The sequence below is a fragment of the Podarcis gaigeae genome, assembly GCF_964106915.1.
Source record: "Podarcis gaigeae genome assembly, chromosome: 4".
Classification (NCBI taxonomy): Eukaryota; Metazoa; Chordata; class Lepidosauria; order Squamata; family Lacertidae; genus Podarcis; species Podarcis gaigeae.
In genome coordinates, this window is record NC_139677.1 from 34,054,170 (window position 1) to 34,077,937 (window position 23,768).

At 42.9% G+C, this 23,768-nt stretch overlaps 1 protein-coding gene and 1 long non-coding RNA gene across 4 annotated transcripts in view; one reads left to right on the forward strand and one right to left on the reverse strand.

Annotated features, from left to right (window-relative positions):
• Positions 1-822: 822 nt before the first annotated feature.
• On the reverse strand, positions 823-15,368 carry LOC310842527. The gene is made up of 2 exons (XR_014563149.1): positions 15,243-15,368; positions 823-1,084 (listed from the first exon to the last, which is right to left on the reverse strand). It is a non-coding gene; the product is annotated as an uncharacterized lncRNA (long non-coding RNA).
• Positions 15,369-15,515: 147 nt separating this feature from the next.
• VWA3B (von Willebrand factor A domain containing 3B) overlaps positions 15,516-23,768 on the forward strand; it is a 69,295-nt gene continuing 61,042 nt past the window's right edge. For 2 of the 3 annotated variants that reach the window (XM_083734172.1, XM_083734173.1), the window contains exons 1-4: positions 15,516-15,642; positions 20,974-21,051; positions 21,779-22,006; positions 22,231-22,325. In XM_083734172.1, the coding sequence (XP_083590298.1) occupies positions 15,615-15,642; positions 20,974-21,051; positions 21,779-22,006; positions 22,231-22,325 (429 nt within the window). In that variant the 5' untranslated portion in view covers positions 15,516-15,614. Of the gene's footprint in view, positions 15,643-15,669; positions 15,845-20,973; positions 21,052-21,778; positions 22,007-22,230; positions 22,326-23,768 lie in introns of those variants that run through there. The other variant, XM_083734174.1, reaches the window with a different exon arrangement.

The window sequence follows — 23,768 nt, forward strand, 5'->3', positions numbered from 1 at the left end:
CTGTAATTATTTCCTTTAATATTATTATATCTTTGTTCTCTTTCCTTTCCCTTTCCTTGTTGTTGTTGTTGTTTTGCTTTGTTCCAGACTTCTGTATTATTTGTGGTCCTCTAATTCAGTGTTTCCCAACCTTGTGCCTCCAGATGTTTTTGGCCTACAACTCCCATCATCCCTGACCACTGGTCTTGCTAGCTAGGGATGATGGGAGTTGTAGGCCAAAAACATCTGGAGGCACAAGGTTGGGAAACACTGCGAAGGTTAAGGTAGGGCTAACATGCAGATGAAGGGACGCAGGTGGCGCTGTGGGTAAAAGCCTCAGCGCCTAGGACTTGCCGATTGAAAGGTCGGCGGTTCGAATCCCTGCGGCGGGGTGCGCTCCCGCTGCTCGGTCCCAGCGCCTGCCAACCTAGCAGTTCGAAAGCACCTCCGGGTGCAAGTAGATAAATAGGGACCGCTTACCAGCGGGAAGGTAAACGGCGTTTCCGTGTGCGGCTCTGGCTCGCCAGAGCAGCGATGTCACGCTGGCCACGTGACCCGGAAGTGTCTCCGGACAGCGCTGGCCCCTGGCCTCTTGAGTGAGATGGGCGCACAACCCCAGAGTCTGTCAAGACTGGCCCGTACAGGCAGGGGTACCTTTACCTTTAACATGCAGATGAAAGTGATGGACAGATGATGTAGGACCTTATGTGAGAAGAAGGGAAGATTTCCCAGGGTGGGAGGTTGGGAGAAGAAAGGGAAGCTCCCAGGTGAGAGCTAGGAGGTTTCACATTTCTTTGTGTTGGTCAAGTTAAGATTTGCCTGTGAAAGAGGACTTTATATGCCTTTTTACTTTTCATTTTTTAATTGTAGTGTATTAATAAAATCTTACAAACTAAAAACCAACAACAAACCACCTGCAAACCAGAGTAACCCCTGCTATAATTGCTTGATGACAGTTTGCATGGCTGGAGAAGTGGTGTGAGCCCTTGGTAATAGTGTGAGCATCATTCTTGCCTAAGAAAGGTTTGGGCTCGTGTCTTGATGCACATCCTTCTTGTCCCTGTTGCATCAGAGCAGGAGCCGATGTAGACACACTTCCATGGCCCTGTGTGAAGACAGAACAATCCCCTTCTCTATGCCAGGAATTGCAAGGACGGGAAATTCATTAAAATGCATGATGCCTGGAAGCTCCTTTTCCACTGATACTTCCAAAATACACTCTGCTACCATCAGTGATAGAATGAAACATGCAATGTCATTTCTGTACAGATGTGCAAAGGCACATACAGCTGTAGGAAGAACTTGTAAGTTTCCCTCTTTTTGCTTCCTTCTATGCAGGTTTAAAAAGGAAAAAAATACACGTGAGTACATAATAACAAGTGAAGATTATACGGTTTTGCCATGTATACATACTGTATATGCAGAAAAATAGGCACCTGCATAATGTTCACTTATTTATTTAAGAATATGTACCTTGACTCACATTCTCATACATATACCATGTAGCACCCTGAAAGTGGTACAGTCTTTCTTGGCTAGGAAGTGGGATATACATTTTATCCATCAAGTCAATCAATCAAGAAAGAAAGTAGTGAGAATTTGTGAGAAGTTGACCTAAAGTGTAAATTTTATGATTTTAACAAGAGGTGATTATTTGCTTCCCTGCTCTTATACCGGGGAGCTTGTGAACTAATCTGCTTTAAGGCTGAATGCCAGAATTGCCTGAGTAGAATCAATCAGTGACTCACTTGACAGCCATCCACATTTCGGCATGCTCCGAGACACACGTTGCCGTTGAGAAAATTTGGTTACAGTCACCAGAGATATTATCACCGTATAATGTTCATTATACATAAGCATTACTGCTAAGAAGAAGGCTGAGGCCTGTGAGACCAAATTTCTTGCTATTGTTCCTTGGAATTCTGACAACTGTACCATTATTTCAGTCATTTATCACTTGAGGAGGCGGCGGCTGCACTGGGGGGTGTTCAGGGGCATCTCCCGATGCCACACAGCCTGGAACACCCCTAGGCCGTGCCGGGTGGTGCAGCACCTCCTGATGCAGAGGAGACCAGCAGACAAAGGTAGGAGTGGGGAGGGGGAGAGGTCATGGCTCAGAGATAGAAGAGGGGCAAAGCTGAGAAATAATGGGAGGAGCGGGGAAAAGCAGAGCTGGAGCAGCTGGCTGACACATTATCACCAGAAAACATTCAAGACCCTCCTTTTCCCAGAACCTGGCAAGCAGTGAAAGTAGGAGAGCAAAGAGCTAAGAGGCAAATGGCCTTAAGCAGCCGCCGTAAGGCTGGTGCTGCTGTTGGTGACTGAGAAGGGAAGGGAGGGGGGAGATTACTCGAAGCAACACCATTGTTCCAAGAGGCTACCTTTCTAAGTCTCTTTCTGTGAATATTGAATAAAATACTTTGGTTAGAGCTTTTCCTGTCTTTCTATCCCTGGCAGCTGGCTGTGTGTGGGGGGGGGGGCGATCCGTTTTCCTGATGACTGACACAACGTCCATATTAGAAATGTTGCGGGGTATAACTACGTGGGAGACACTTTGCATTTAAAGTACATTATATACCCAGCTGATAACAGCAATTTGCAGAAGGCTTCCTGCAGATACTATCTTAACAGGAGGTCCATTCTATACGATTCTGGCCCTTGAGTGCAGTGGCTCCCTCCCACTGCATATCAGACAGGCCTTGTCTCTTTTATCTTTTTGGCACACGCGCAGAAGCGGTGGATCGCAATGCGTGCGTGCGCAGACGCACCACTGCCGGTTGCGCTTTTCATGTTGTGAATGGGCCTCCAGAACGGATCCCGTTCGCAACCAGTAGTACCACTGTAGATTAATCTTCAGTTTGCTACCCCCCCCCCGCCACTTTATCTCCAGCCGCATTTCCTGTAAATCTATGAAATGCCTTGAGTTTCCATTGGAAAATGTCTCCGTCCTTGCCTGCAAGCTCTGTGGGAGGTTTAAAATGCCACAAATTCTGCTGAGGGGTGTGATTCATTGAGCAAACAGTGCCCTGGAGTTGACTATTCACAGAGGAAGGTGCTACACAATTGGAGTTTCAACATTCAACTCTAAGGAATTCGCTAGAGCACGTGTTTTGGCAAGAGCCTCTCCAGTTTGCTTTAGAAGGAATGATGTAACCCAGGGTTATACATGAGGTGACCAGCATGAAGTCACATTGTGTTTACAAATGATGCAACAGTGATATGCTGGAAACATACTGTATACTAATACTGATCTCCTGAGTCTTTAGGTGCTTAACCCCAAGTACTATCTATCTATCTATCTATCTATCTATCTATCTATCTATCTATCTATCTATCTATCATCTACCTACCTACTTACCATCTGAATAAAATCCAGAAGGGATCTGAAATTAATTAGAAACACCACATTTCCCCCTTAGTACCCACTCCTGAAAACAGTGCATTTTAGAGCTAGTTATTTGACCAAACTCTTGCCAGTTTCCGAAAGAAAATGCCATTACTGAGCTGCATCTCCAAGTGATGCCCTCTGCTGTTTTGGTTGATTGCTACAACAAGGTCCTGTACTTTGTGGTCAACCTCAGGTGGAAGACATCACTCATTACCTGTTAGCTTGACCCTTATAGGTAAATGTAAAGGGACCCCTGACCATTAGGTCCAGTCGTAACCGACTCCGGGGTTGCGGCACTCATCTCGCTTTATTGGCTGAGGAAGCCAGCGTACAGCTTCTGGGTCATGTGGCCAGCATGACTAAGCCGCTTCTGGCGAACCAGAGCAGCACAGGGAAACACCGTTTACCTTTCTGCCGGAGCAGTACCTATTTATCTACTTGCACTTTGATGTGCTTTCGAATAGGGAGACCCAAAAGATCTGTTTCTGAAACTATTGTTCACACAAGAAAGCAGGTACATTCCAGCAGAAGTTTTATTTATTCAGTTTATTTATTTATTCAGTTTATTTTGTATGATAATAATAGCTTCATAACACAAAGTGGCCCTTTCATAACACAAAGTGGCCCTTTATGCACCGGTTGCAAAAAATAAATAAGGAAAACTGAGTTTGATAACATTGCTATATAAGCTGTTTTGGAGATTCAGAGGTTTATTTTGAAATCAAGCTAGGTTTAAGCTTGTTGGTGTCTCTGGTATCTTCTATCTATTACAACTTGGGTGTAGGCTCATATTACGGGTGTATGTTCTGTATTATTTTATTATTATTATTATGAATGTCATGGCTTTTGGCTAGAACAATAAACTCATTGATTGATTGATTGATTGATTGATTTATAAATGAAGACTGAGATTGTTCAAAGCCCATGGGATACTGACTGACGGTTGAGAGTTGGAGTGAGGAATGAAAAACAAGAGGGAGAGGGGAATAGATGGCATGGCTGGAAACCTGAACCAGAGAAGCACCCTACGCTGCAATAATTTGTTGCAGGGCCACACTTATGATGACAAATGACTGGAGTTACAGACAGTACCGTACAACCATACCTTGGCATAGCAATTATTCTGCAGCTCATTTAACATGAATGAATGCACGGCCCTAATGCATGAACCGTCGACTGCAACATGATATAATTTCCCATCATTATAGAAGCTTAATTATTATAAAACAGCCACAGCAGGTTGTGATGAATGAGTTGCGAAGGTTGGAAAGAACAGGAGTCATTGCTAAGATAATTGGGCATATTTAATAGAATGATAATTATACAGGTCCCTTTTGTTCCCAAGGTATGGCATTTGAGGACTGCAATGTGTGATCAGGACGTGCTCTCAGGCTTTAAATAAAACCAAAGACTTGCAGTGAAAGGGTAACTGTGGGAAATTATACAAAGTTGGAACACACACAGCATGGGCTCTGTTTACAGTTTCCCCCCCTTTTTGTTCTGGGGACCTCCATTATCAACATTGCTCGGAATACGCTTTCAGGGGCATATCATAGAGCATAGCTGAAGGTACTCCATGCTTCTGAAATTGTACTATATACATGCAGAACTCAGAATTAGACACGAAACCCCTTGATACCCCAGCTTTGAAATTTAAAAGCTACAAGGTTTTGACCTTGATGGCTGTGAAAATGAAATCGAAAGCATAGGAGGAAATGTAGGGAATGAGTAGGCAATGAATGGGCCTGCACAGTAATCACTTGATATGCCCCTAACACACCAGAGAACTCACACGGGCTGAATGGATATGAAGGGAATGTCTACAGAAAAGAGGAGGAATCAGCCAACAACCTCATCTTTCAGCTTTAAGTGAGAATATAATAAGTCATCAAAGTGAAAAAGAGGAGGACCTGTTTGCTCTTGTGTTGAATAAAGGTCCCAAGAAGTAAAAATACAAGCCACTGGACATGACATGGAGGAAGTAGCTATCTTGTAATATTTATCAATGCCTGATTAGTAACACTGATGATCTTTACTGTGATCATGCTGGAGAAAGGACTATAGAAGACAGGAGCAATGATTTTTCTTTCTTTCTTTTGGAAATTTTATTGAAATGTATTGCGTAGGAATATTAAAACATATATTTGGTTTATGAGGTATTCACATATGCAGTGCAGTATTTATGTTCAAGTATCCATTATAACGGATAGTGGCTCAGCTGGCATGGCACATTAAAGTTACTATAGTTAATGTAATTTATGGCTTAATGTGACTGTGTGACGTGCTCATACATACTGCTTCAATCTTTTCAATTTAATCCTCACTCCACTTGCTGCCACCTCATCAGAAAACAGGTCATTATTCTAGTTTCTTGTGTTATCTGAACCTGGACTCAGAGTTTATTTCCCCCAAACAAACTTTAGTTTGTGTTTGTGGGTTGTTGTTTTTTTTGGAGAAAAACAAACTATGAGCTTCAATTCAAATGTGGTTGAGTTTGGATGGCTTGTTTCCTTTCTGGTGCAGCAGGAGTGGGAGATGAGTACATTAAAAACTTTTGACCAGTGTGTACCAGCATGCTGCTTATTCACACTAGACCATAGTCTATTTTAAGGTAAAGGGAACCCTGACCATTAGGTCCAGTCGTAACTGACTCTGGGGTTGCGGCGCTCATCTCACTTTATTGGCCGAGGGAGCCGGCGTACAGCTTCTGGGTCATGTGGCCAGCATGACTAAGCTGCTTCTGGAGAACCAGAGCAGCAAACGGAAACGCTGTTTACCTTCCCGCCAGAGCGGTACCTATTTATCTACTTGCACTCTGACGTGCTTTCGAACTGCTAGGTTGGCAGGAGCAGGGACTGAGCAACGGGAGCTCACCCCGTCGCGGGGATTTGAACCGCCGACCTTCTGATCGGCAAGTCCTAGGCTCTGTGGTTTAACCCACAGCGCCACCTGCGTCTCTATAGTCTATTTTAGCTATGGTTTAATGTGGCATGTGAACCAGAGCTGTGTACATAACCTATTCAATGAGGTGCTACTCTATATATAAGGAGTCATTACAAATGCATGTGAATTGCAGAGAAAAAGCTATGCAAGTATTAATATCCTGAACTATACTATTATAAAAATCTTGTTCTACAGCGCATTGATTAGGACACGTCTTTCTAAGGTCTGATGCTAAAACTGTCATGATCTGACAACTTAACAGCAGCAAGACTGTGTCAGCAAAACTGCCTACACAGGAATCATCGTGCTGCAGGGTGGGAAATACTACAAAATATTTGTATCTGTGAATGCTCTAAAAGTAGATTTCTCAGTAATTGTGTGGAATTATTACAACTGTAACGTATAACATATGTTATGTACAAGTGAGTACGTGCAGTGAAAGAACCCCAATAGGAATGTGCTAGATACAAAATCTTAAGTGTTTGTTTGTTTTAATGGCACTTTTCTTGGCTTGAGGCCCGGTACACTTGGCATGAATTATTACTGCATTAAAATGCAGTTCTACTTTGGAAGAACATTGTAGACATCCATATTTATTCTGTCTCAAGCAGTTCAGAGCTGAATTGACCCTGTTTTCGAAATATATTGAAAACTTTCAGTACCAGTCTAAAAAATCTAAAAATAAATAAAACTGATGGATAAAAGCTACTGTTGCCGTCTCTTTTATTTGCTTAGCTTTCACAGATAGTGTGAGTTCTGCAATCTTCAATTAGCTGTTAAAGTTGGGTCCAAGTATTGCAGCCAGAGTAATATGCTAAAATGGTTTACCTGCTGCTGTTGATAATGGCTTTCTGTTGATATCCAAGGGCTTAACTGCGGGAGGACAATTTTGCAGTGAGCCCTTGGTAAATTACAGTGAACGGTGAACATTCCTGCTACAGTCAATGGAATCGGTCAGTGCGGTCAAATCTCTCCCCAGCCCAAGGCATTTCAGGACTGGAACAGAGGTCAATGTTTGCTCACAATGAGGCTGCAGTGCTAGCTAACATTAAATAGGCTTGTCTTTTTTGTCACATTAACACTACATCCACACCATACATTTACAGCAATTGTATACCACTTTAAAAGTTAGATGGACCAAGAGACTGACTCAATATAACACAGTTCCCTATGGTTCCTGTTCTGATTACTTCATCATCACTTTCTCTCCTCACCTCTGCTCATAGAATCAGAGAATTGTATTTCCCTTGATCATGACGCCACACCAGGCATCCCCAAACTCGGTCCTCCAGATGTTTTGGGACTGCAACTCCCATCATCCCTGACCACTGGTCCTGTTAGCTAGGGATGATGGGAGATGTAGTACCAAAAGATCTGGAGAGCCAAGTTTGGGGATGCCTGCAGCACACCATACCCCACAACTGCCCCGTTTTGACTGAGACATTCGGGATTTACAGAATGCTCACCCCAGGGAGGTTCGCCTGGCGCCTTCATTATATATTTTCTGGCGCTAGTTTTGCTGTTTTACTTATTTTCACATTTTTATCCTGTATTTTACTCTGTGAATTGTCCTCAGATCTTATGATGAAGGGTTGTATATAAAACTAATAAATACAGTAATAATAAAATAAAGCCATTCCCAGCTTCTGATTGGGTCCAATAGCAACAAAGATACTGAAGCCAGGTACTGTCTTGATAACAGCATTCGAAACTCCCATTGTTCTAGGCGCATTTTGCGACAGGGAATTAATTTCATTAGCGCGAGCAGTTTCTGAGCTTGGGGTGCGGGACTACAGTGGTACCTCGGGCTACATACGCTTCAGGTTACATACACTTCAGGTTACAGACTCCGCTAACCCAGAAATAGTGCTTCAGGTTAAGTACTTTGCTTCAGTATGAGAACAGAAATCATGCTCCAGCTGCGCGGCGGCAGCAGGAGGCCCCATTAGCTAAAGTGGTGCTTCAGGTTAAGAACACTTTCAGGTTAAGTACAGACCTCCGGAACGAATTAAGTACTTAACCTGAGGTACCACTGTATGCCTAAAATTTCAGATTAAAACTGCAGAGTGGAAGGAAAGGAGGACCTTTTTCTGTCTCCCCACTTCTAGCTACTCCCTGAAGCCTGGAGAAGAGACCCCTTTAAGAATATTAGGGGTATGGAAAGGGGAAGGACTAGATCATGTGAAAAATGAACATAATATTTTAGATGCATTTCATTCATTTTCAGCTTTGTATTCTTACTATATAAAAAAGACATTCCGTTGTTGCGCCCATAATCTAGGTTTAAGGTGCTACTTAGCTCCTAGCTTTCATATCTCCCTTTCCAGCACTGCTTGATAATTCAGTTACAGCTTAAATTGCATGCAAAAGGAACCCAATAACCATTCGCGCGTACAGTAACTGGTAACAAAACAATCACATTAGCGTAGCTAAGTCCTCAGCATGAGAAAGATGGAACTGCAACTAATAAAGAAGTTAGATTCTATTTGTTTGGGCTTGAACGGAGGCTGATTTGCTTAGCTGTGCTAAGATGACTCTGTTATATATTACACAGAGACAGACTCTGGTACAGACTGGGTTGGAGGGGGAGGGATCTAAAAATGCAACAGCTTTGGGTGTCCCATTACCAAGCAGAGTCACCTTCATAGCTCCAAATGGCTTGTAATCTGGGTCATTAAAAGGCCATCTGCTCTTGCACACACCTGCCCAGCTATTAAGATCATCCTCAGAGGTCCATTCTCCTAGTATCAGCAGCGATAATTTGAGATAGGGCATTTTCTATTCTTGTGGCATCCCATCTTTGAAACCCGGTGAAAAATTTGCACAGGCCTAGCTGTGCTGGCAGCCGAATACAGACCATTGGTCCACCTAACTCTGTATTGTCAACACTGACTGCAGCGGCTCTCCAGGGCTTCAGATTGTGGGGAAATCAGTTTCATATAACCAAGATTCTTAACTCTATTTTAATGCATGAGGGGGTTAAGACCATAGAGTGAGCTGTTCTGCCAGGTTTAGCTAGGTCACGCCCCCATCAGCTTGGGAGGAAGTGTCATCAAACTTTGTTCTTCCTGTTCCACCATGTGAGCGCCAAGGAGTAAAGAGATCTGAGCTGGCTGCTGCAAGCTCAGACTGTATGGCTTAAGCAAGCCACACAGTCAAACCTCGGTTCTCCAATGGTTCCATTTTCGAACATTTCGACTCCCGAATACCAAAAACCCAGAAGTAAATGCTCTGGTTATTGAAAGTTTTTCAGAACTCGGACATCTGATGCAGCTTCCGCTTGAGTGCAAGAAGCTCTTGCAACCAATCGGAAGCTGCGCCTCTGTTGTCGAATGTTTCGGAAATCGAACAGTCTTCCGGAACGGATTTCGTTTGACAACTGAGGTTTGACTGTGTTTGTGTTTCTATACAAATAATTTAGGAACGTTCACCACTTTGGAGCTTTTGTATTCTGACTGATGTATGGATGTTTTACTGCTTTTGTATTCTGACTGATGTATGGAAAAGAACATGAATCTGACCTTTAAAAGTTTGTAAGTAAACCATTTTTAACTTACCCAAATGTGTGGTCTCTTTCTGTGCTGAGGGAAGAGGGGAACTTTGGAAGCAACTTAGAAAGGGTGTTTTAAAAGTCTAACACTTTACTTTGCTGTATATTTTGTGATTTTCAATCTCTGCTAGGGTTCTCTCACCAAAGAGTACTTGCCCCAAACCTGGATCTTAGGCACCCAGGGAATTCTCTTTATATTTACCTCTTTTTCTTTAAACCAAATAAAACCAACATAGATAAGGAGTCTTTCCTAGCCCTGACTATAGATGCCGGGCTTTGAAACTGGGACCATCTGCATGCAAAGCAGATGACCTATCGCTGAACTACAGCCGTTCTCCCCAAGATTCCACTTACAATAGCCCTGGCAAGCATGGCAAATGGTCAGGGATGACAGGAGTTGTAGTTGTGGAAGTCAAATATCTGCTCTGCCTTAGGGCAGGGACGACTAGCTCTGCCAAGGGCAGCAATGACACATTGCTGGGGATGTGTGCTTCATCATATCCCTGACACCTAGAGTCTACCTGTAGGTTTCCCAGCAAATTTAAAAAATAATATATACTTTAAAAAATAACAAATACTTAGTAAAGTATTTTAATTCATCTTCTCGGAGAACTTTAACTTGCTTATAGTTTATGGTAGTTAACTCTCAAGACTATAAAAATGTCTGAAACTCATTTTCTATTACAGGCTATGCTGCAGAGCTAATTTTACATCTACAGAACATTTAGTTCTTGCTTTTAAAAATGATATAATGGGAAAATATGTTATGGCTGAGAATTATATGCATTTTCTTCGCCTCTGGGGAACGTTTGTGTAATCAAGGAAGACTTTTTAAAGGGTAATCTTTAAACACACTAGTCTGAAAAATATATGGGGAAAGAGAGTGATAAACATAGTTGCCAGCTAAAAACACCAAACATATTTGAACTTTATAAGAAGATTTACTTTTGGCTATTTGATGAGCTGGCACTTCAACAGAAACCATGTGGCTGTTTCTCAGAAAAAGGTCCTATTCCCTGTGGATTTGTTATTCTCAATTAATTCAGTTAGTTTTGTCATGGTTTTGGAAGCCATTATTTGGCCCTGCATTAAGCATTCTACATTTTTGTTAACTGTCAGGGGCCATGCTGGGGAGGGCTGCACTGAGGAAGAATGGTGGGAGCCACACCCTCCTCCTTATCCTGAATATTCCCAGGAGCAGGAGGACAGTATAGATTTGGAACAGTGGTTTGCAGAGGGGCATAGTTCAGAAGGCAGAAGCTGGGAAATACTAGATGGGGAATTGCTAGCGGAAGAGCAGAGAGAGAGAGTTAACAGATTCACAGTCTCTGGATAGTATCCACCCCCCTTCCCCAAAGTCTCAGAGAGCTCAGAAAGTCTCAGAACAGAAAGCACAGAGACTACAAACTCAGATTACAAAACGTAGGAGTGACATGGATTAATAGGGACGGAGGGGGGAGTGACCTTAATTGGGAGCACTGCCATTCTTGTTAGATGCATTCTTTTGTCCTTCACTATGCTGTGGGTTAAACTACAGAGCCTAGGGCTTGCTGATCGAAGGTCGCAGTTCGAATCCCCGTGACGGGGTGAGCTCCTGTTGCTTGGTCCCTGCTCCTGCCAACCTAGGAGTTTGAAAGCACATCAAAGTGCAAGTAGATAAATAGGTACCGCTGCTCTGGTTCGCCAGAAGCAGATTAGTTATGCTGGCCACATGACCCGGAAGCTGTATGCCGGCTCCCTCGGCCAATAAAGTGAGATGAGCGCGCAACCCCAGAGTTGTCCGCAACTGGACCTAATGGTCAGGGGTCCCTTTACCTTTTTATGTTTATTAAAGAAACTAACTAGTAATAATTCCCTTTCGTTTGATTTGCTCTTTTACGGCCAGGGGGGCGGAAGCCAATTCTCCAAAGCCTGCCATTAACCGAGAATTAGATATGATTCAAAATGTGCTTCTTAAAGTCGCTTTTAATAAACTCCCCCAGTGGTGGGGTGGACCAGGACCAGGACTGTGTATCATGAAGACTGATGCTGGGAGTGGAAGCTTCCCTTCTGGGAGTAACTGTTCATGGGACTGTTTAGTTTCCATGGAGCTCAAGCCTTTGAATATGTGCTGAGACACATATTGCATTAAAATGGCCACCCTCCTAACTACATCTGCATAGGATTCCGGGCTTAGTTTAGTCTTACATTGATTTATTAAAGGAGGGAAATGATGTGGAAATCTCAAGGGAGTGCAGCGAAAGGTCAGTATAACTAATGTCCTAAAACAGGACTCGCCAGCCACACAACTTTACTTTTCTGCTATGCATTACATCATCTAAACTGTACAGAAGTGGAATGAAAAAGGTCTTCATGTGAGATGTGCCTGGGGCTGAGCAAATGGTCTTTCATGCAAATAAGGCAAGCCAAATGGTACACAAGAAGGGGCAAAACTTCCTAGTCAATCAGGGGGAAATAACTCCCCTAATTAGAATGTCTAAAAAAAAATTTCTGTCTTTTTTGCATTCTGAGATCCTGGATGAAGCTCATTCATCTTAGGTTTCCTGAAAGTTAAATGTGTTGTTTTTTTGCACTTGGCTGATTCCATTTACAATGGAATAGAGCTATATTTTGCTCTGCTGTTTTTACTGTACCATAATTAACTGGTGGGCTGACAAGATGCTATCTATCTGTGCAATTTGCAATTAATTTTTTTTTTATAAAAAAGCAGTTATTTAGAGTCTCCTTCTGTCCCCAGGGTTGTTTCTTATGGCACAGAGCAATGACATTGTTTATGAGTAGGTTCTTACTTAAAACAAACTGTGCTGATTATATAAGGTGCCTCCTACAGAAAAAAAGCCATTTTAGCAAGCTATTTATTAAGCGTGTGGATAGGGCAAGTAATTTCACTGCTGATGGTATTTACTGAACTGTAAAAATTCGGTTGCAACAGAAAAAAATAAAGATCTGCCTTGCTTTCTCTGGATCTTGCCTCCATCCATTCTTCTCTGACAGATAATGGATGTAGGGGGACACAGAGTTCCTTGATGGGGAGTTGGGCTGTAAAAGCCAACCCCAATTGTTTTCTACAACACTGATCTATTTCCTTTCCCTGCAAGCCTGCCTGTCACCATTGCCTTAGATCAGGGCCCTAAGTTGTCAAAAGCCAATTTCGCTCTCTAACACCTGCCATGAAGAATCAGAAAAAGGTTAGACTGTCAGGAGGAAGCCATTTTATTTTACAGCTATTTAAAAATTGCTGAGGTTAATGGAAAACCACTGTCAAAGTCCAAATTGTCAACCACCCCTACATCTTGTCACTGAACTGCTGTATATTATTTCCCACCTTTGCCCCCCCCTTTATCCGTTTTAAATTTGTCCACCCTGAAGTGTTTAGTTTATCAATAGTCCTAATGCAAGGAAGACAAAAATACAGCTACAAAGGGATTAACTTATTATGTACTTTGTGTTGTTTAAATTGCCATTTTATGTTGTGAAGTGCCCAGAGATCTATAGGTATGGGGTAGTATACAAATTTAATAAATCATCATCATTACCATCATCTTTTATATGACCTCTCAGCTATAAGTACCATTGAGTTTATGCTGGGTTACTCCCAGGCAGAGTTCAAAACTCCATTGTTCTAGGCTCGTTTTGTGACAAGGAATTTTATTAGTGTGAGCAGTTTCTGAGCTCTGGGTGCAGTAAGGTAAAGGTAAGGGTAAAAGAACACTGGATGGTTAAGTCCAGTCAAAGGTGACTATGGGGTACAATGCTCATCTTGCTTTCAGGCCGAGGGAGCTGACGTTTGTCTATAGACAGCTTTCTGGGTCATGTGGCCAGCATGACTAAACCGCTTCTGGTGCAACAGAACACTGACGGAAACCAGAGTGCATGGAAACGCCGTTTTCCTTCCCCCTCAGTGGTACTGCACCCAAGATTTCAGATTAAAACTGCAGTGGAAGGAAAGGAGGACCTTTTTCTGCCTCCCCCCTTCCAGTCACTCTCTGAAGACTGGAGAAGAGACTCTTAAAAATATTAGGGGGGCAGGCAGAGGAAGTATGGCTTTGTTGTTTTTTTGCAGACTTCAGATGAGGACTAGACTATGTGAAAAATTAGCTGCAGTTCATTCATTTTCAGCTTTGTATACTTGTTATTTAAAAAGTGTGCTTAGACATTCCGTTGTTGCGCCCATAACCTAGGTTTAAGGTGCCATTTAGCTCCTAGCTTTCATATCCCACTCTGTAACACTGCCCCCAGGTCAATAGATACACGAATTAAGCCTAGTTTCTTCCCCATATTATATACCGTATACAGCAGGAGTGGGGAACCTTTGACATGCCCACCATGTTGTTGAACTACAACTCCCACCCTCCCTGGTCACAGGCCATGCTTGCTGGGGCAGATGGGAGTTGTAGTTCAGCAACATCTGGCGGGCCAAAGGTTCCACACACAGTAACTGCACAGCTCAATGCAGAATTCTGCACATTCACTTCTTTTGAACTGAATGGCTTTTAATCACGCCTAACTTTGAGTAGGATCTGGCTGCATATTACTAGCAGAGTAATATTCCAGTCGGATCCTTGCAGTCACGCGTTCTTCACCTCTGTACTTTTCAAGAAGGTTGGGGAACCTTGTGATACTTTGGATATACTGTACACTATATGGGATCCACTGCATTTCGCTTACAGTTCTGTGGTTAGTGGCTTTATGATCCTGTGATTCTAAGAAATATATATAGCATACATTCTATGATTTCCTATTGATATCTGGGAAGGCTAGTAACTCAGCGGTGGAGCATCTGTCTTGCCTGTAGAGATATTTGAATATAATAATAATAAAAATAAATAAATAAAATAAAATAAACAAATAAACAATTTTTATTATTTGTACCCTGCCTATCTGACTGGGTTGCCCAAGCCACTCTGGGCGCCTTCCAGCATATACAAAAACATGCAGATATCAGACTTTCCATGTGTCCCTATTTTCCAGGGACAGTCTTGGATTTACAGAAGCCATCCCAATTTCTTATTTGATCTCAGAATGTCCCACTTTTCCCTATTTGCATCTGAGAAATGTTGGAGGGTATGGAGTTATCTGAGCCCTGAGCCATCTGAAGACAGCCCTGTATTGGGAAATGGTTGTTGTTTTTAAAATGCTTAATGTTTTATTATGTTTTTATTTATGTTGGAAGCAGCCCAGAGTGGCTGGGGCAACCCAGTCAGATGGACGGGGTAGCACTACTACTACTACTACTACTATTAGATAGGATGGCCCTATTTTCATTGGAGAAATGTTGGACGGTATGAGATTTTCGTTCATTGGGAAGCCGCAGCATATGACAAACTTTAGTAAGGAGCACATATAAATAAATATAGGCACAGCGCAAAGAAGGGTTCCCACCTGTCTGGAAAATCCCACACGCAGCTCCTTCTCTCAGGTGTAGATATGGAAATGCACTGTGCACGCGATCCGCGCTCACACGTTCGCGGGGGGGGGGGATGAGGAGACTCTAGATTGAACTCACACGCCTCGAACCCAAAGTTGGCGCTTGTCCAGAGAAGCAAAGCGCGCCGCCCTTTGAACTAGGCTCCATTTTTCCGCCCTTGCTTTGCCCCACTAGACTCTGGAAGCTCCTCCTGGAAGGGGCGGCTCCGCGAAAGCCGGCCGCTCACGGGACGGGGCTTAGCAACCGCGGCGTCTCCCGTGTCAACGAAAGAAAGAAGCGGGGCGGCAGCGGCGCCACCGTGGAACTCGCCTGCGCGTCACAATGGGATGGAAGCGATCGGGGGGCTCGAAGCAGGTGAGGTGGGGCGCCCCCGAGAGCCCCCTCTCGGATGGGGGCTTCTTCCCACGGTCGGCTGAAGGCTTCCAGCTCTGGTTGGTTCACCCCACGGGCCCCCTATCCTTCTGTCCCCCTATCGCCCTGGGATCAGATTTCCCTCTCTGCGCCTGTGCCAAGTTGGGGCGCTGGGCACTTGATTGATCCGAACGTCACAAAATGAGTGAGGTCCTTATTCATTTCATAGAAACATAGAATTGTAAGGGATGCCCCACCCCCGGATAATCTAGTCCAACCCCTTGCAATACAAGAATCTTTTGCACAGCGTGGGGATGAAGAGCCTCACGCTCTACTGGCTGAGCTGTCTTAAAGGCAACTGTTGTGATTCGTCACTGTTGCTGGTAAAGGTAAAGGGACCCCTGACCATTAGGTCCAGTTGTGACCGACTCTGGGGTTGCGGCGCTCATCTCGCTTTATTGGCAGGGGGAGCCGGTGTACAGCTTCCGGGTCATGTGGCCAGCATGACTAAGCCGCTTCTGGCGAACCAGAGCAGCACACGGAAACGCTGTTTACCTTCCCACCAGAGCGGTACCTATTTATCTACTTGCACTTTGATGTGCTTTCGAACTGCTAGTTGGCAGGAGCAGGGACCGAGCAACGGGAGCTCACCCCGTCGTGGGGATTCGAACCGCCGACCTTCTGATCAGCAAGTCCTAGGCTCTGTGGTTTAACCCACAGCACCACACTTGTCCCTACTGTTGTTGGTGTGTGCTACAAGGAATCATAGAATGGTAGAGCTGGAAGGGACCCCATGGGTCATCTAGTCCAACCCCCTGCAATGCAGGAATCTTTTGCCCAACGTGAGGCTCAAACCCACGACCCTGAGATTAAGAGCCTCATGCTGTACCGACAGAGCCACGTGTATAAAGCTTTGATTCTATAATAACCTAATGTATAACATTAGGTTATTATAAAATCAAAGCTTTAGAGCTTGATGCTTTTATTATGTTTTTAGATATGCTGTAAGCTGCCCAGAGTGGCTGCGCAAACCCAGCCAGATAGGCGGAGTATAAATAATAAAATTATTGTTGTTTTTATTAGTGATATTATTATTAGCTCAGGAATTATTATTATTATTATTATTATTATTATTATTATTTATTGTTTACCTGCCTTTTACTCTAAGGTCGCAGGGTGTGTAACAACAAAATATTAGAAATGGTTTAAAACAACTTCTAGTCTCAAAAATAAGTGGTGTCCTAAAAATATACAGCTCAAGCATCAAAAGGCTGGGTGAAGAGGTAGATATAGTTTTGACAGGTCCAAGACCTGTAGGTGGGCCTTGGGTTGCATAAATATGGGGGCTTTTGTGAAATGCAGGTTTTCCTGGCACAGTTCTGCAGCAAGAGGATAAACTTTGCTCTTGGGAAACTTCTCTTTCACAGCTTTGACATCTTAAGCTTGCTCAGAAATAATTCTTGTTTGAATATAGGCTGCAGTCCTGACTATAGCTACTAAGAAGTCCTATTGAACTTAATGGTGTTTACTCTCAGGTATGCTTGGTTTGATGTGAAGATTGGGGGGACTTAACGTGGATACCGGTAATTCTAAGCCAAAACCTGAAAGTGGGAGGTATAAAATTGCCAGAGCAGTTCAGGTAAAGAAACTTGAGCTTTTCACTCTTTATTCCTTAGAGGGAAAGAGCTGGAAGCCATATGGACCAAGCAAATAATGTGGATAAATGAGGAATCTTTTGTGAGCAGATTTCCAACCTTGTATATTTATATTTCAGGTAATAAATTGGGAAATCTAGTCACAGAACTCCCACACAAAATTTATTTCAGCCCTCAACCATGCTTTGCTGATAAGTGGGTAACTGTAGTAGCATGTAGTCAACTTTCTACTTCTAGACCGCAATGTACTTATTGAGATGTTTTTCCCCACAGAAATGGGCTTGGTGACAAATGTAAGCAGGAATTCAGTTCTATACATGTTCCCACTTTGAATTCATGCCATACCTGCAATTCCACACCTCCAATTGGTATAACCTGAACATAGAATGTGAAATTGTTTAGAGTGGAATCATTTTCTCTGGGAAATCGAAATACAGTAGGTCTGTCTAAACCTGGAAAACTAAGCCAAACTGCTCTCCCTCCCCACTGCCAGGTTGAATTCAAAAAGCTATATGTGGGCAACCCCCCAAGTTTCACTGAATTTTGTGTGGACTCTTGCCAGTTTATTACTTTGCATTTTTACAGCTCCCTAAGCTTCCTGAGAAGTCCATGCATTTATTATAAGGTGTATCGTTTTCCTAGCATAGATGGCTGCGTCTGTAAAAATTTAAAAATCCATACTAAAGCTTGGATGTAAGAGATGTGCTTATATGTTCCCCCAAACTGAAGACACTGACTGAGTGGGTAAAAACTCTTTCCAAACTTTCTCACTGAAACTTGGTTTAAAATGTTGGTCTTAAGATTATTAATATGTCTCTAATTAGCCGGGCCACCCCTCATTTAAGTTGAGTTTTGCTTTTTACGGATTCTTTTTCTGTCAGAACCCCTGTATGTTCTTCTCCCATTTGCCACACAATTGCCTGAGCAGTTCAGGTGAAGAAACTTGAGCTAGCAAGGAATTAAATTCCAGAGTGAAAAAAAAGAGTGTGCTACGTCCAAGCCTCTGAACAGCTATCAAAATAGCATGGCATTTGGATCTGGTAGCCGGGACTTTTGCACTCTATTGAATTACAGTGCTTATCGCAGGATTTCATTTGCCATGGAGTCACCAGCTCGGGTCTCCATGTTATATTAGAAGAACTGGATTGCAGTGATTCCTAGTAGATTCTCTTGTGAATGAATACTGTTAATCACAGCACCTTTTTGGTGCCAATGTGGTATAGCGGCTTGAGTGTTGGGCTAAGACCTGAGAGACCAGGGTTCAAACCTCCACTCAGCAAACTGGGTGATATCTGACCAGTCACTCACTCTCAACCTAACCTACCTCACAGAGTTGTTGTGTTTATAAGATGAGGAGGAAAACTGTGTATGCCACATTGAGCACCTTGGAGAAAAAGATGAAATATAAATGTAAAATAAATATATAACTATGCAAAGTGTTTTACAATCCTAATTCATTCTTTTTTGCCACCTTGTAAGGCTGGTCCTTATTATTCCCATTTTACAAACTGGGCAATGGAGGATGATAGCTATTAGCTTGTTCAGTGTTACTCAGGGCTCCTTTCCAGGAAAAAAAAAAGTGATTTCCATGTAAGATAATTTTGATGTGGCAATTTAACATAGATAAACAACCGAGACTGACTGCAGACTCAATCAGCATACATGCTGCAGTTAATGTTCATGCATGTGGGATCACCACAGATTATGATCCACAGAATAAAGTATCAGTACTTAGTATTTAAAGCATTTCACACACATTATCTCATATGGGATACATGTGGAATACATGCAAATTGTTCTATGGAAGTGTCCTTTGCATAGGGATTTTGCAACATGAAATCACGGCATCAAAGTACTTGAATTAAGGCCCTAGTCCATCACACGGGTAAATAAATTGCGGTGATTCATATGTTTTATAGCTGACACTTAAGAGACAAGAGTTCTGTCTCCCTGGAGGCAAAATGCACAACTTACCACTTGGTACAGCAGCCAAAGGGTAAATGTTTGCACAAACCCTCCTCTGTGCACATATAGGGCATTCTGAAGGGCTTCCTAGTTACTGCATCACTAGCCCTGTTGTTCTGGTCTTCTTGTTTAAAGTTACCCAAGTGACTACAGTGGTATGTGGATCTGGAATACTGGAATAACATTCTGCCAGGTAACTGAAGAGGCCAAAGTGATTCACTTCTTTATTCTGGTCTTTGGCACCCAAAACGTACATTTCTAGGGCCCACCCAATTATTGTGCCTGCAGTCTGTTTTAAACTATTTTCATCATTGCATTTTAAACCGCTGTAACTTTCCCAGGGCCTTTATGGGCGGATAATAAATCAAAATAGTAATTATAATTCAAATACACATTAGAATTTGGATCTTAAGACAACTTCAGGAATTTGACTGAAGGAAAGTTCCCTGTTTCCTCCCTACTCACCTCTCAGCCACCCAGTCAGCTTTAAAGTTGCTTCAGAGGGTCAACCAGGGGTTCAGAGTGAGACACTATCAGCATACTGATAACACTCAGCTTTGCTTTTCTTTGGAGAGGGCCAGTCAACTGAAGCCCAATCCCAACAAGAGGGGAAAGCTGTGGGTAGATGGTTCTTGTATTCTGGGAGTTTGCATTCTACTTGCTCTAGAATGGGTTGCACCCTCCCCCCGAAGGGTCAACTTCACTTTTTGGTTCCCTGTTCCCATTGGATCCAGTTTTGCTCTCTAGAGCACCTCCTCCTTCCTGCGTCACCAACTGCAGCCTCTGCTGGACAGGAATGCTCTGGGTCACAGTTAGCCCCACCGTGATCACCACCTGATTAGACTGCTATAATGGTATTTTAGGTGTGGCTTGAAAGATGACCAGGAAGCATCAGTTGGTGCAGAACACAGCTGCCATGATTTGATAAGGATATCTGCATCCCATCTCCAACGCAGTTGGCAAAAGCTTCACTAGCAAAACATCAGCCGCCCTGAGCCCGGTCTTGGCAGGGGAGGGCGGGGTATAAATAAATTATTATTATTATTATTATTATTATTATTATTATTATTATTATTATTATCATCATCATCATCTTGGGGGCCTAGGTAACTGAATATGCCGCCTCTGTGCCTTCACCATTAGTTCACCAACCATAGCTTTTCTCTCTAATTTCTCATCTCCAAACAAGATGACAATAGAATGACCTCACTAGAGATCCTTGCCTTGCACCAATACTTCTTTCTTTCAGGCACCAGGTTGAACCTGGTGTACATAGAACCTTCTGTATTTTCTCTGGTTTTAGGCATTTTTTTATTGTTGCCCATGGTTTCACCTCCTAGTAAGTTCTTTTAATGTTTATTACTAATGCTGTGGTATTTTAAAAACATTCTTTTTATTTCATTTTCCTTAAACAGGTAAGTTATCTTTTTGTAACCATTTTGTCACTGTGGTATGCTAGTGAGAAGTAGTATAGAAATATTTGAAATAATTAGACAGCACAATCTTAACCGTGTCTGCTCAGAAGTAAGTCCTGTTGAATTCAGTGGGGCTTCCTCCTGGGTAAGTGGGAGGACTAGGTTTCTGGCTAATGAAAGCTGTTGGAGCTGCTGCTAACTTTAATTTAAATTCAATTTATAGCATTGAGACCAGACCTGATTTACTGGTTGGATGGCATCAATAAAAAACAAACATGTGTTTTTATTCATGTTTTAAGGGGAACACAGAAGGAAGCAAAAAATCAGTGTGGTTGCAATGACTGGCGGTATAGGTAAACGGCTTGCATGGAGTGAACGTGAGTATTCTAAGGTTATGATATTTTATTAATAAAATTACACATGGAACTTCTGTTGGAGCTATGTTGTGTCTTTGACTGTATAAAGTGGTATTCACAGTGCTTTCAGTGTATTGTGTGAATGTACCTAATGGCTCTGTGCAAACCTATGCTTGGTAACATAAAACCTCTTAAGACTAATTCCAGACTCAGCTCTATGTATGGAATATTTTTGTACATGTATCTTCTTGTACATAAAGAGAGAGAGAAAAAGAAGGGAGAGGCTTTTGTATTTATTTAAAAGTTTCTCTTTTTGATAATGCTTTAAAAAAGGAGGAGTCATGAGAATACAGTAGAGTACCATTGAAAGGAGGTGAGAGGGTGAGATGAGATAGTTGGCAGACGAAGGGATTGCAATAAGTAAACCTGGTGTTAAGTTGTGGGTGAACATATCAGACGACACAGTGATTATTCAAACAGCTCTTGTTTATTCAGAGGCCAGAACTAGAACTGACTGAAGGGCTCAGTCAGCCTGCTTATATGGAGCTCCAGTACAATGTTACTGTAGCAACTTTCTAAAACTATCCAATCACTGAACGTCACTTTTGATCCTTCATTTGCATAAAAACTATCCAATCACTGAACGTCCCTTTCGATCCTTCATTTGCATAACTACAGTATCCCCCTGCTGGCCCAGGGTGAGAACTTCAGTACATAACACCTAGCTTGCACGTTTTCCCCTTTACAGAAGTTACTTTTGGTGGGAAGCCTAAAAAAGATCCTGAAAAACCCAAGACGCTGGTTGCCTTCGAGAAGAACTTGGAGCGAAAAGAAAGGAGAGATTATGGCGTTCAGTGGGACTTGGATGTGCAACTTCTCATCTCTTCCCCTAAATGGCTTCAGCTGCATGGGCTCAAAAGGAACAAGTTGACCTTTTCTCAGATTTTATCCAAGATTGGATTTCAGCACAAAGAAGGTATGATGTGCAACAAGTCTTTTCCCTTTGCATGATGCACAGCCTGATCTTTTGCTCAGTTAGCTGGAGAAATAAACCCTGTTGCATTCAACAGTAAGTAACAGCTTGTGTATGGGATATCCATTGGGGCTCACTTCTAAATAAACGGGCAAGGAATTGGTGCAAAAAAAATATATGACCCTGCATGATGGAGACAGCACATGTACAACTTCTTTTTATTCTAGACTATGTAGCCATCCTGGGGAAACTTGTGGCTTCTCGATACGCAAATGGGTTGTATCGTCAATACATGACAGGAGAAGACGGCAAGCTGTATAACGTAAGTAGCGGATTCAGAGTAATAATATATCTTTTGGGTAAGATAATATTATATATTGGCAGGATGAGGTGGTGGCTGGGTGTAGTAACAACCTGCCCTCTGGCTATAAAAAGTTTGTGTTTGATGCTCTTTAAAATCTGGACTCTGCTTTCAGAGTTTTTGCTGACCTGTTGAAGCTGGGCTTGGGGAGAACTACCTCCAGAATACAGAGTGGAAGTAATAACAATGAGCCTGGGGTCACTTAGCTTCAGAGAGGTGTTTGATAACCGATATTGGTTTGCTGATCCAGCACCTATATTATTCAACAACAACAAAACTACTGACATGGGTTATTTTCAGAATCAGGACTTCCTCTCTTGAATTTTTCCAAGGTCTAGTAGGATTTAATGAGCTAGAAGCTGGTATTGTTTGGACGTTCCATGAAACCGAACAAATTTTTTTTTGGCCACTTTTCATCCATTGTGAAATGCTGATTGGGTGGTAGATGTGTGTGAATCATAGCTCCAGAGATTCGCAGTTCTGTTGCGAACAGCTACCCCACTCAGCACCCTCCTGCTGCTGAGTACTGTTGCTCATTGGGATCAGGCGAGGCGATCATAAGGTTGGGGGAGCTCCTGGTTGCTGGTTGGCGGCCTAACTGTTAGAATTCCTGCTCCATGATTGCAGTCATGGGATTGTTGTCTATCACATGACGGTATATGCTTTGACTCCACAGAGTGGTAAGTGATGGAGACAGGATGTTTGTCTTACTGTGTTCCTTGAAGTGGGAATATTGTCCTTTGTTCTTTTCCTCTTTGCTGTCTGATGCTAGAGAGAGAGCGAGCCATGTTGCAGTGCTCCGTGTGTGTTTATATGTAAATAAAGTAGATTAGCCAAAATGCTGAGTTGCTGAGGTCTGTTACGCAAGCGGCAGATCCCTAAGTGTGCCGATGTCTGTTGGCATCGGTCGCTGTGATGTTCGGGCAGAAGAAAGCTTTTGAAGCTCCTGAACAAATGACCAGGAGGGAGAGAACATGCCAGTCGGGCATGTGACTCTACCAGGGTCCTACTCGAGTGTAGGACGAGCTCCTCACACCAACATGCCCTTTAGGGCTTCTATGACTAAACTGGAGCTCCTCCCACCTCACCATCACTTTGCTCTGTTGTAAACAAAAATTGCCCTTTTCCCTTATGGGGTATCCAAGAGCCCATATAGAGTCCTTACATAGGTTTCCTATTGGTAGGAGAAAATAACAGAGGCCAACCAGAGAATATTGAGAAGCAAAGCAGCTAGTAAGCTTGATCTTTATTGATCTGTTGCAACAGGGTGCTCCCCTCACCCGCAGGAGAGGAGGAACTCAGAACAATGGCATGCAAGGCCTTATAAAGACCTTTGAAATTCCCCCCCTGTAGATCAAGACCACCCCCAGAAACATCATACATACATCACAGAAGGGGTGTAAC